The 14121-nt window shown below is 40.8% G+C and overlaps 1 protein-coding gene and 2 gene segments (V, D, J or C); all 3 read left to right on the forward strand.

The window, feature by feature from the left end:
- LOC114028696 overlaps window positions 1-14121 on the forward strand; it is a 468075-nt gene that overhangs the window by 173647 nt on the left and 280307 nt on the right. The window lies entirely within an intron of this gene.
- On the forward strand, window positions 2847-3522 carry LOC114028712. The segment is given in 2 exon segments: window positions 2847-2963; window positions 3196-3522. Coding segments are annotated over 2 exon segments (345 nt in total).
- Window positions 10950-13464, forward strand: LOC114028709. The segment is given in 2 exon segments: window positions 10950-11076; window positions 11250-13464. Coding segments are annotated over 2 exon segments (345 nt in total).

A 14121-nucleotide genomic window follows, 5' to 3' on the forward strand; every position in this document is an offset into this window, starting at 1 on the left:
TTGTAGAATGAGGGAAAGGAATAGATTTGGCAGGTTTTAGGACTCACTAGAATTTCCTCATCAAGTGCTGTGAGGAACAAGGGAAGGGGAAAACCCTACAGCTGCCTCCACTTCCTCTCCCTATGGCTTTTTTTTTCAAAGCTTGCTTGTCCTGACAGGCTCAAACTTTCTCCATTCTGGTCTTTATCCACTCCCCAATTCCCATCTCCTCGAAGTCCACAACATTTCTGGGATCCTCCAATGGTCAACAATACTCCATGGATCTCTGCTCCCACTACATTCCACCCCTCTTAGAGCCATCCCCACCCAAACCATTGAGAAGGAAACCCATAATGAAGTTTGGACAGTGAAACAAACACAGTCACTCTATCAGGAGCACAAAATAGCATCTATGACAAGTAGCATGGGTGCTGGTATACACTTCATAGTGCTACTGAAGCTATGCCCAACCACATCTGGCTCATTCCCATGCATTCTGCAATCATCAAGGAAAGAGCTTGTCAATTAATTGATCAATTAATTATTAAACAATCAATGGTGGAAGTATATATTTTGGTCACTGGTGGGTGCACTGACCACACATAAATAAACTATTTGGGGGAGAGGGTGACTAGAGATCTCTAGACCTAGTCCTTTGTAAATTTAGAGTTATGATCTGAACTTTGTGCAGAAATTAAATTACAGGAAAGACTCTCATCCCTGTTATAATAACCATATTCTTGATTAAGAGAAGGGATCTCTCTGATTCCCAAAGTACTTATTTCATTAAGAAGGTTCAATTTGTTTTTTTGTAAATGATCATGATTTATTTTAAACAGTACAATAACTATAAAATATTAGAACAACAAAAGAACAAAATTGTCATCTAAATAGAAAAGGCTTTCCAAAAGTAAGATGAAATGAAATTGTTTCACCTAATGAAGTCTCTTCTCCAACAGTTGGTGGGTAGAGGTGGATGAGAAAGAATGGTGGGTAGAGGTGAAGGAGAAAGAATAAGTTAAGGACCATAAGTCAGACTAGACTTTTTTTAGATCCTACTGAGATGAGTTAGGCAAACAGTCAAGGGAAACAGACAGGAAGCCTGAGGATTTGGAACCATTTTTCATTGGTTCTCCCTATCTCTGGGATTTAATGACAACTGCTTATCTGGTCTTGTCCTCTTTAGGGCTCTGGCAAATGCCACTTATTCGCCCAATAGAAATAACAAAGATAGTCCTTTCTTGCACTTGAGGCTACTTGCTCCTTTATGGCCAATTAAATTCAGCCAGAATTTAGTGTGGCCAGGGATAGGAACTTTATTCCTGGGTTCCTCAGGTTTCCTTTTCATGCAAGAAGCCACAATGACTTCTTCAAGTCAGAAAAGAAGTACCTCAAAGTACTTGGATTTGTTGTCTCTAAGTCTCCCAGGTCTAGGGCCCAGATCATGCTGTGAGTTGTTGTTCAGTCATTTCAGTCATGTCTGGCTCTTCACAACCCCATTTTGGGGATTTTCTTGGCAAAGATACTGGAGTACTTTGCCATTTCCTCCTCCACCTTTTTTTTTTTTTTTTACAGATGAGGAACATGCTGTGAAACCTCAATGCAAATGAAGAAATCGACGGCCTCTCAACTTTACTTCTGCAATATCCGTCACATATGCCCCCATCATTCCTTCAACACTCTCACCACTCTGGTGCAGGCCCTGGACTATTTCAATAGCCTGCTGGAGGTTCAGCCTGCCACAAGTCTCTCCTTACTCCATGTCCCTCTTCTACTCAACTATGAAAGTCATCTTCCTAAAACACAGGTCTGATCACATCATTCCCCTTACTACATCATCTCTTGTGGCACCCCATCATCACCAGGATTGAATCTGCTCTCTGGCTTTCAAAGAACTTCATAATGTATTTCCCCCCAAATTTTCCAGTCTTCATACACCTAACCACCCCACCCCCAATTATCCTTTGGGTATTTCAGTGACACTGGCCACCTTGCCACACCTTTTACAAAAGACTCCATCTTGTGAATCTGGGAATTTTTCCTGGCATTTCTACTTCCTCTTGAATGCCCTCCTGTCCCATCCCAGCCTCCTGACTTGTGTAATCCCAATTAAATCCAATCTTCTACGAGAAGCCTTTCTTGTTCTCCCCTAATTCTGCTGACTTCAGTCTGCTGATTATTTAAAATTGAATATATATGCATATACATACACACATTTATTTGATTATATATGGTTTTTTGCATGTGATCTTCTTCATTAAACTATGACTCCCTTCATAAGGAGGGACATTCTTTTGCCTTTCTTAGCTTCACCAGCTCCTAGTATAGTGTCGGGCACATAGTAGTTACTTAATGTTTATTAACCAATAAAAAGAACATTGGATTTGGAGTCATAGGGTATTGTATGAAATACCATTTCTGAGATGTTACTACTGACTTCCAGCATTTGTCACACAATCAATCCAAGACCAGTTTCCTCATCCGAAAAAGATTACAATAGATGGTTTTTAAGGTCCTTTCAGCTCTAAATCTATGATATTATCATCCTAAGATGTTCTCGAAAGTTCCAATAGATTTTATATTCTAAGAATAGTATTGAAAGCATCATACTGTACCCAAAGGAGCTAGGAATCTTTCCTAGTGAACTTTTTCTCATTGCCCAAAAAATTCCTTGGCTGACCTAAGGGGGGTAGGACTACCATGAACAAAATGTCTACAGTGGAGGATCTGTGTGTCTCTGAATGGGATGTTGTGTAATATATAACAGATGCAGCCTGATTGGCTGAGTAGCTGGGCTGAAGTATCACTTGTGTGTTTCCTGGTACGATGAGAGAACTCTATACATTTAATTTTGAGAAAGACACCTCGATTAGAGACTATCAGTGCATAATCTAAGTTTCAGATCTGAGCACTTATTGATGAAGGAGAGATAATGGCGAAGCCCCTAAGGACTTCATTAGTGATCATGTGGTTTCTGCTAAAATGTGAGTTGGGGTTTCTGGTTAAGGGAAAAGGGAGACTCACCATTCCCCCAAAATATTATATGGGACCTAAAAAAAAGGACAGTTCCCAAAATGCTAAGTGGGAGAGGCAAGTTGTAATCAGATGTGGCTTCCATGAATGCACTGTGTGTGGCAGAGGGTAAAGAGAGCAATGTTGAAAGGGATGGTGACCTGATGACCAGTTTCTAGTGTCTGAATTTTCTTTTTTGCACAGGGGTGAGCTGCCAACAGAGAGTGGATCAGAATCCTCTGTTTCTTACTATCCAGGAGGGAGAGAATATCAGCATTAACTGCACTTATTCAGACCAAGGTTCTCAAAGCCTCCAATGGTTCAGGCAGGATCCTGGGAAAGGCCTCGCTTCCCTATTTTACATAACTACAGAGGAGAAGCAGAATGGAAGGTTAAGATCCACGATCAGCAGTAAGCAGCGTCATAGCTCCCTGCACATCACTGATGCCCAGCCTGAAGACTCAGCCATCTACCTCTGTGCTGTGGGGGCACAGTGATCCCCAGGCACCTGCAGGCTGTGCACAAACCCCAGAGCTGAGACGTAGACCCTTCCAGAGAGCACATTATGACACCCTAAAAGCATACCCACAGCTTATTTTCCTGGTTCTCATTTAAATTCCTTCATTTGATTCCGGTATCAGTCACTTACCTAAGGCCTCCTACCCTGGCCTGTGTACTCATTGGTAATACAATGTTGTGGAACAGAATTAGATCAAATTGGGTGGTGTCAGGTGACTGAGTAAAGGTCACACCTCTTAATTATTCAGTCTAGCCTCAGAAAATAAATTAAAGTTCGGCACTAAGGATAGTGTTATAACATGGTATTATCCTGTCAATGTTAACCTCATGGAGACATTTCTATGTTTTGGTATATAGCCTCATGCCCCACTGTCTTTCCAATGTGAAATTTCTTTCCTAATCCCATGGACTGCAGCTGGCCCCCAAGTTCTAAATCAATCTATGTGTGTCCCAAATTACTAAAAACAGGAAATTCCTCTCATGTCTTTTCTCTGAACTCTTACCACATACTTAAAACTCTTCCCTCCTCATTCATGATACTTCAGACAGAGGATTTGACAGTTAATTGATTGTTGATGATCTTTTGATTTATTATGACATTTGGGTAAATAAAATAGCACAGCAACACTTAGTCAACAATATAAAAAGCTTTCAAATAGCAAGCTGCAAGATCTGGTGCAACTTGCATGGATTCACCTCTCCCTCAAATTCCTTCCTACCTTATAGAAGAAGGGAAAGGAATAGATTTGGCAGGTTGTAGGAGTAACTGGAATGTCGTCATCAAGTGCTTTGAGGGAAAAGAGGGAGAGGGAAGTCCTAGAATTGCCTCCACTTGGTGTCACTATGGCTATTTTCAGAGTTTTTTCAACCTGATAGGCTCAAACCCTCTCCATTCTGGTCTTTATGCATTTCTTCACTTCCCATCTCCTCAAGATCCACAGCATGTCTGGGATCCTCCAGTGGGCCCATAGCACTCCATGGAACTTTGATCCCACTACATTTCCCCCCACTAAGAGCTGTCCCCACTCACACCATTGAGAAGGAAAATCCATAACGGAGTTTGAACAGTGAAACAAACACAGACACTCTATCAGGGAGCAAAAAATAATATCTATGACAAGTGGCATGGGTGCTGGTATACACTTCCTGGCATTCCTGAAGCCATGTTCACCCACATCTGGCTCATTCCCATGCATTTTGCAGTCACCAAAGAAGCTGCTTGTCAATTAATTGATTAAATAATTAATTATTAACGAGTCAGTGGTTGAGGTATATACTTTGGCCACTGGAGGGTGCTCTGACTACATATAAATTAACTATTTGGGGAAAGTGTCCCCCTATACTGACTAGAGATCTCTAGACCTAGTTCTGTGTAAATTTAGAGTTATGATCTGAACTTCATGCGGAAATTAAATTATAGGAAAGGCTCAGTATCCCTGTTATAAAAGCCATACTCCGGATTTGGAGAAATATTTTCCCTTTCTGATTCACAAACTATCAGCTTCATTAATAGGACTCAAGTCACTCCCCACTCCAATTGCCTCCCCTATTCAGCTATCAAAGTCATCTTCCTAAAATACAAGCTTGACCATGTCATCCTCCCTTACTACATCAACTCTCTGGCTCCCTATCACCACCAGAATTGAATCTGCTGTCTGGCCTTCAAAGATTTTGTTAATTTTCTTGAATTTTCCAATCTTCATACACCTCACCACCCCACTCCCAACCATCCCCTCTATATTCCAGGGACACTAGCTGCCTTGTTGCACCTGTTACAAAAGACTCCATTTCCTGAATCTAGGAACTTTTCCTGGCATGTCCACTTCCTCTTTAATGTCCTCCCTGCTGATTTCTACCTCCTGGCTTGCCTAGATTTCAATTCTCAGCTGAAATCCCACTTTCTGTGAGAAGCCTTTCTTGTTCTCCCTTAAGCCTACTGATTTCTGTCTGCTGATCCTTTTAAGCTAATTAATACATTATATAATATATATGCTTCATATAAAGCTGTTTGCATATTGTCTCCCCCATTTAGACTATGACTTCCCCTAAAAACAGAGACTTTCTTTTACTTTCTTTGCTTCCCCAGCTTTTAGTATGGTACCTGGCACATAGTAGGTGCATAATAAATGTTCATTAACTAATAGAGAGAGCCTTGGATTTGGAGTGACAGGGCATTATATGAAATCCCATCTCTGAAATGTTACTATGGACTTCCAATGCTGCTCACACAACCAATCCAAAATTCAGTTTCTTATCTGAAAAAGAAGATTAGAATAGATGGTTTGTAAGGTCCTTTTCATTTCTAAAGCTATAACCTTATCATCCTAAGATGTACTCAAAAGTTCCAACAGATTTTATATCCTAAGAATAGTATTGAAAGCATCTTACTGTTCCAAAAATAAGCAGGAATCTTTCCTAGTGAACTTTTTCTCATTGCCCTAAAAATTCCATGGTTGACCTAATGGGGGCAGGACTACCATAAGAAAAAAAAAATGCCTTGAGTAGGGGATCTGTGTGCCTATGAATAGGATTTTGTGTAATGTATAACAGATGCATCTCTGATTGGCTGGGCAGCCAGGCTGAAGCATTACTGGGGTTTCCTGGTACAAGGAGAGAACTACAAAAGTTTAGATTTGAAAAAGACATCACAAATAGAGAATACTGGTGTGTAATCCATGTTTCAGAACTGAATGCTTATTGATCAAGGCAAAGGAGAAAATGGAGAAGCCCTTAAGGACTTCATTAGTGATTATGTGGCTTCTGCTAAAATGTAAGTTGGGTTTTCTAGAGATGGGAATATTATATGGGACCTTAATATTGGGACCAAAATATTATATGGGACCTTAAAATGGGAATGCTATTCAAAATGCTAAGTGGGAGAGGCAATATTTCAGTACCTGGAGTTTGCATGGATGAATTGGGAAGGATAGAGCTTAAGGAAAAGAACATTAAAGGTCTGGTGACCTGATGACCAGTTTCCAGCATCTAAAATTGTCTTTTTGCACAGGGGTGAGCTGCCAACAGAAGGTGGATCAGAATCCTCCATTTTTGAGTGTCCAGGAGGGAGAGAACATCACTATCAACTGCAGTTATTCAGATCAAAATTCTCAAGGCCTACAGTGGTTCAGGCAGGATCCTGGGAAAGGCCTCACTTTACTATTTTACCTGGCTTCTGGGTCAAAAGGGGAAGGAAGGATCAAATCCACGTTGAGCAGAAATGATCGTCACAGCTCTCTGCACATCACTGCCTCCCAGCCTGGAGACTCAGCCATCTACCTGTGTGCTGTGGACGCACAGTGATCCCCAAGCACCTGCAGCCTGTGCAAAAACCCTGTGGCTGCAGCCCTAGTCATACTCCCTGGAAGAGTGCAATAAGGTGACAACCTCAGAACTTTTTATTTTTCTCCCAGCCTTTCTCCCTTCATTCTAGATCCACACTTGGGCACCTTTGAATTGCAGCTCTACCTTATGATTCCAAGATTAAGAGTTTATCCTTTGCTTTCTGACCATCCCCAGGTATCTAACCCTACTGCAGAGCAGCAACAAAAAGCCAGAGCAGTCTGAGGATGCAGGTGGAAGCCTGGTCAAGCTCACATTCCTTTTTTTTTATTGAATCATTTTCTCATATTAATGTCTCAATATCTCTTTATACCCACCCCTTTGCAGAGGGACATCACCTATGACAAATAATTTAATCAGGGAGAAACACTATAAACATGAGTAATCAAGTCGGACAGGATAGGTAATATTCCACATACATTGTACCCTCACCTCCACCTCCAGCCTCACCTATCCACCTCTGTAAAGAAGAGGAAGGGGGCAAGAGAAGTGACATTTTCTCATCTTCTCCAGAGTCAACCGGATCTTTTTAATTAGGCAATGTCTCCTTTCAATTTTGGGTCTTACAGTGTACATGGCTGTAATCATTTTTCATCCTACTTCACTCAGCAATATTTCATATGAGACTTACCACACTTCTCTGTCGGTCAATCAAAAAGCAATAGTTAGGCATTAATTACCTTTCAGCATTGTTTTGGATATTAAATGATGTAATATTTGGAAGGGGTTTTACATACAGCTTGCACATAGTAGGCGCTTAACAAATGTTTACTCCTTTCCTTCTCTACTATGTACTTGAGACTCTGCTAACTTGGCTTTACAAATATTATCTCATTTAATCCTAGTAAAAACTCTGGCAGGGGGGTAGGTGCTATTATGATGCTCACTGTACAGTTCAGGAAACCAAGACAGACAGAGGTGAAGTGACTTGGTCAGGGTCACACAGCAGGTAAATGTCTGAGATCAATTGGAACTCAGGTCTTCCTGGCTCCAAACTCAGCACTTTATTTATTGTGCTACTTAATTGTTTCAAGGAAGTGGGTGTCACTAGATCTCAGGATACTTGTTTGGGAGTAAGGTAGAAGAAAGGCTGGAAAGGTAGGAGGAGCCAGGTGATGAAGGGCTTTGAATGTCCTTCAGAATTCTCTGAATTCCTCATCATCATTGGCACAGAAATAAGTGACATTATTATGTCATCATAGCTTTAGTCATTCCTCAGAGATCACAAGTCTCAACCTAGCTCCATAGAGGACCATCAGCACTGAAGAAAGGATTGTCTTCTTATGACCATGTTTCCGGAGTTTTTTCCTAAGACTGAGATAATGCTCCATGTTCCCCTTTTTCCTCAGGTAGGCCCCTAAGGTTTGACCTATTTCCCCATCCTCACCTCTCCCTCCATTAACATTTCTCTCTCTCTTCTACTCCTCTGTCTCAATTATTATATATCAAATACAGCAGATTTCCAATTGCCCACCTATCTTTTCTATCTCTGAAATGATTATTCCTTCTTCAATTCTAATAAGAATTCTAATGAGAATAATAAAGAAAGAGGGAGTATGATCTAAGCATCATCATCACCATAGCTAGAATTTCTTTAGTGTTTTAAGTTTTCAAAATATTTTTCATATATTATCTCATTTGATCCTCCCAATAATTCTAAGAAACTATTATTATTGCCAATTCACATATGGTTTGGCTGAGGCTGACAGATATTAAGTAATACACATAATTAACATCTCAGATAGCATTTGAACTCAGGTCTTCCTGATTCTAAGGCTATTCTCAGAGTCAGGGAGGCTTGGGTGAAAGTCTTTCCTCTGACAAATATCACCTATGTGAACATCAGCAGTTCTCTTAACCTTTCAGATCCCCCAAACAACTCTCTAAAATTAAAAATGATGGACATTTGCCCATCTTCATTAGTATATCCATATTACTCATATCATTGAAATTAAAGGACTGAATAATAACTAAATAAAAAAATGCCTAGAGGAAAACGATGTCATTTAAAAAACAAAAGCTAAAGGTATCAAAAAATTTTTTGCTTCTGAGAATAGAAACCCCTACACTTCACTGAAAACATGAGTAGAACTAGACTTTGAACTTGCTTAGCTCCCACTATTCTTAGAAATTCAATTTGTTGTTGCCCCCAGAGTCATTTCCAATTATTCTCTACCCAGTTCCAAACCTATCTGGGATGGATGCTAGACCAAAATGTCAGCTTTCTTGTCCAAGAGAGATTCCAGTTGGTAAAGCTACTGGTTTTCTTACTCTCCTTCCAGAATCAGCATCCTGATTTTATCTCTGAGTATGAAACACTCAACTAAGGAAGACATTTTCCTCATGGCCCTTGATATAGCCACTCACCTTGACCTGCAGGAGACCTCCAGGACTCCAAATTCTTGAAAGTTCCAATTAGCCCAGTTGAGAGCCAACAACCAACTGAATTTCTTTTCAGAAATGATTTCAATTTCTTTTATAAATGCAATAGACATTTTGATGACGGTTTCCACAGCACTTATCCCACTCAAGAGAAAGAAGATCCTTTTACTAGACCATGAGGATAAGCATTTGGAATGGGAACCTAACATGTCCCTGGAATCCCTTTCTTGCAGCAACAACAACAAACAGCTTACATTTATAGGGTGCTTCCTATTTGCCTGGCACTGTGCTAAACATTTTCCAATATTTATCTTATTTGATCCTCCCAACAATGCTGGGAGGTAAGTGATATTATTATCCCCATTCTACAGATGAGGAAATTGAGGAAGAGAGATTACATGATTTACCAAGAGTCAGACAGCTAGTAAGTGTCTGAGATGGAATCTGAACTCAAATCTTCATGACACTAGACCCTGCACTCTATTCACTGCCCCACCTAGCTGCCCAATAGAACCTCTTTATGACTGATTGCCCTAAGGGCTCATTTCATATTTAAGTCAAACTTATTTCCTCAAGGTAGCCCTGAAGCATCCTGAGGAGAGGGATTCTAATTCTGCCACATGATCTAGCACCCCATGTAAGTTAAATATTCAGTGATAGGAGGAGTCACTTCTGACTCTTCTCTGTCTGAAGAGAAGAACCTTGTCTAACACATACAATTACTTGCAAGTCTTATTTCATTCAATCTCCCCTTATCTAAACTATTATAATAGCCTTCTAAATACTTGTCCTTTCTCCAGTCCACCCTTTCTGCAATTTGCCTTCAATGTCACTATCTGTGTGGTCTTCATGATGCCCCACCATAATGATGTCACAATTCTTCTCAAAAACCTTCAGTGGCTCCCCATTGTCTGCCAAGTAAATCTCAAACTCCTGATCCTGGCCTTCAAGGTCTTCCACAACCTATTGATCTGGCCATATGTCACTTTACCTCTGTTCACGGATTCATGGTCTAGATAAATGAGACTACTCTATGCCCTCGCTTCCATTTTCATCCTGCAGGTTCCCATGTCAATTGCTCTGCTCATATCATTCCCCATTCGTTCAATAGCCTCCTTCAGTTTCCACACATCTCCACTTTATTATGTCCTTTCTGAATCTGAAGGCTCATCTTTTCTGTGACACTTGCCATGACTCTCTCAACACAGTTAGTATCTTTTCTGTTCCCCAATTTCTTTTTAACAATTTTTATGTTTCTCCTTTGTGCCTGTCATATTCTACCCTGTGCATTGTTCATTTCTGTGCAACTCATATTCATCACACTCCTGATAGACACATAGCTTGTTTTGCATTTCAGTCCAGAACAATGATTTGCACTCAGTAGGCACTTATAAAAGATTTGACTGTCAGGGGAAAAAAAGAAATATGATTATCTCTCTACCCAAAGCGTTCATGAATTCTGAGTAGGGATCATGCCCCTACTCATGGCATTGCCTGAGAAATGCATTGGCCAAGAATACCCCAGAAATGTAACATCCATGGCCTGAGGGGGGCAATATTGCCATTGTCTGACATACCTTCAGCTGAGTGCTCAGGCTGAGCTAAGTGACTGTTTACAGTGAGTGAAATGAAAGACCAGGCTGATTGGCTAAGAAGTCAGATTGATAACCCTTACCCTATTTCACAAGGGGAAAGAAAACTAGATGCATTTGGAATTGACAAAGTCTGCTTTCACTAAACAATCCTTTTCCTACAATCCAGAACTACCTGTTCACTGACCCTCGTATTGGAAGATGGTGACATGCCATGGAGCCTCACTAGTGATCCTGTATCTTCACTTGGCCTGTAAGTTGAGAGGTTTCTGTAGATGGGAACAAGAAAGGCCAGAGGCCATTCCTCAAAGGATTGAGAGGCAGTGAGGGTCTGATCAAAGAGGACTTCCTGACTGTGCTGTGGAAGTGATAGATATAAAACAATGACAGATGCTGACCTATGTCTGACATTGTCTTTCTGCCCAGGGGTGAGCTGCCTACAGAAGGTGGAACAGAGCCCCCAGTCCCTGATGATCCGGGTGGGAGAGAGTACCACAATCAACTGCAACTACACAGAAACTACTAATGACGGGCTGCAGTGGTTCAGGCAGGACCCTGGGAAAGGCCTCACCTTCCTACTGTACATAACTTCGGAGGAGAAGCAGAATGGAAGGTTAAAATCCACGATCAGCAGGAAGGAGCTTCATAGCTCCCTGCACATCACTGATGCCCAGCCTGAAGACTCAGCCACCTACCTCTGTGCTGTGGGAGCACAGTGATCCCCAGGCACCTGCAGGCTGTGCACAAACCCTAGAGCTGAGACACAGACCCTTCCAGAGAGCACATTGTGACACCCTAAAAGCATATCCATTGCTTATTTTCCCAGTGCCCAGAAGCATTCTCATTTTAGCTCCATTTTATGATTCTTGGATCAAACATTTATCTACTGCTTCCTGCCCTGGCTTCTGCAGCTATTGGTAATACAACATTATAGAACATAACCAGGTCAAGCACTGATGTAGCTAGTGGCCTGTTAAAAATCACACCTCTTAATTACTCAGTCTAGCCTCATAGAATATGTTAGAGGTCAGCACTTAAGGACAGTGTCATAACATGTGATTGGCCTGCTAATGCTAACTTAATGGAGACATTTCTTTGTTCTGGTACAGATGTCTGGTACACATGCCCTACTTTCTATCCCATGCGAACTTTCTCTCCTGGTTCCATAAGTGGCATCTGGACCCTAGGCTCTATCGCAATCTATAACTGACCTCAAATACATCCCAAATTACTAAAAACAGCAAATGCCTCTCATGTGTGTTCTCTGAGCTCCTCCTTCCCTCCCCATTCATGATCCTTTAATCATAGAATTTAATAATTAATTGATTTTGTTAATGGTCTTTTGATTTATTCAAACAATTAGGTAAATAAAATAGCACAGCAGGGCTTAGACAACTATGTAAAAGGCTTTCAAATAGCAACCTCCGGGATTTTTTTTTATTTTGCAACTTGAATGGAATCCCCATTCCCTCACATCCCTTCCTACCTTGTAGAAGAGGGGAAATAGATTTGAGTTGTAGGAGTGGCTAAGATTTCCTCGGTAAGTGCTCTGAGGAAACAGAGGGAGGGGGAGCCCCTGGCGGCATTTGGTCTTATTGTGGCTATTTTTCAGAACATGCTTATCTTGCCAGGCTCAGAGCTTCTCCACTCTGGTCTTTATCCATTCCACCAATTCCTCTGACATTCCAAGCTTTTCACCAAATGCTCCACCTGGATCAATCTTTCTATAATCCTTACATATTATACCCCTTCCCCAAACACTATTCAGTCCAATGATGCTAGACTCTTTCCTGTTCTTTGAACAAGATTCTCCATCTCATGTCTCTGGGCACTTTCTCTGGCTATCCCCACTCCTAGAAGTCTCTCACTCCTCATATCTACCTCCTGGCCTCCTTCTCTGCCTTCATATCCCAGATAAAATCCTGTTTTCTATGAAAAACCTTTCCTGATTCCCCTTAATGCTAATGCCTTAACTGTGTTCATTATCTCTACTTTATCCTGCACACGCCTTGATCTTACATATTTGTTTGTGTGTCATCTCCCCTGTGAGCTCCTTGAAAACAAAAACTGGGTTATTTTTTGCTTTTGTTTATAACCCCAGTGTTTAGCAAAGAGCGTAGCATAGAGTAGGCCCTTACTACATGTTTATTGACTGCCTTCTTGTTGTTGTTCATCCTTCATTCTTGAAGAGGACCAATGACATCACAAGGGTGATGTCCTGACTTGTGTGTGAAGTGGATTCAAATGAGGCAGAACTGCTCAAGGTCACCAGCCTCACTCTCTGCTCTGGAGGCATCAGCATCCTCAATGGGAGAAGTCGTGATGCAGAAGGGATAAGTGTATTAGGAAATGAAGGTATCATAAAATAGCAGTGCTGGCCTATATGTGTCCTCTGAGGCTTCCACAAAACTCCCCCCAAATTCCCATACCAAGGGGACCAAGTCTGTCAAGTCCTTTCCTAAAACTGGGACAGCTCTACCCTTCCACTCTTTCCCTAGATAGTTGCATAAGGTTTAACAAGCTTTCCCATTTCCACCTGCCCCCTACTCCCATGATATTCACTGCCATTAACAATTCTCTTGTATTTCTCTGGTTCAATTCTCTTATATCAAGTAATGCAGATTTCCATTTGTCCATTTATCTTTCTACCACTGAAATTAGTCATCCTTAATTCTAATTAAGGTTTCATTTTGTTTTACAACTAGAAGAAGAAGATCATGACATAGTGGATAGTAGTAATAATAATATTAACAATAACAATAATGTTCATATAATGCCTTAAGATTTTCAAAGTGCTTTGCTTATGTTATTTCATTTGATGCTCACAATAAATCTGAAACCCTATTGTTATCCTTATTTTACAGCTGGGGAAACTGAGCCTAAAAGAGGTTAAGTTATTCATACAGTTAGCAAGCATCTGAAGTATTTGAACTCAGGATTTCCAGAGAACAAAGCTGTTCTTGAAGGTAGGAAGGCTTGGGTGAAAGTCCTTCCTCTGATGTATATAACCTACGTGAAAAGCAGCATTTCACTGAAACTATCAGTACTCCCTGAACAAGATTATGGTATAGAAAGTTGCCAATCTGCACTGGTACAGGACTTTTCCATATCAGATGTTTTCTATACCAATGAAATCAAAGATCTGGACAACAAAACAAAACACTAGAGGAAAACAAGAAGTAATTTAAAATACTAAAAGCTAAAGTTATCAGGGTTCTTTTTAATTTCTGAAAAAAAGAATCCCTAGACTTCAGTGAAATCATGATTGAAACTAAGCCTTGAACTTCCTTAGCTTTCT

This window comes from Vombatus ursinus, unplaced genomic scaffold (assembly GCF_900497805.2).
Source record: "Vombatus ursinus unplaced genomic scaffold, bare-nosed wombat genome assembly UNPS02014894.1, whole genome shotgun sequence".
Lineage (NCBI taxonomy): Eukaryota > Metazoa > Chordata > Mammalia > Diprotodontia > Vombatidae > Vombatus > Vombatus ursinus.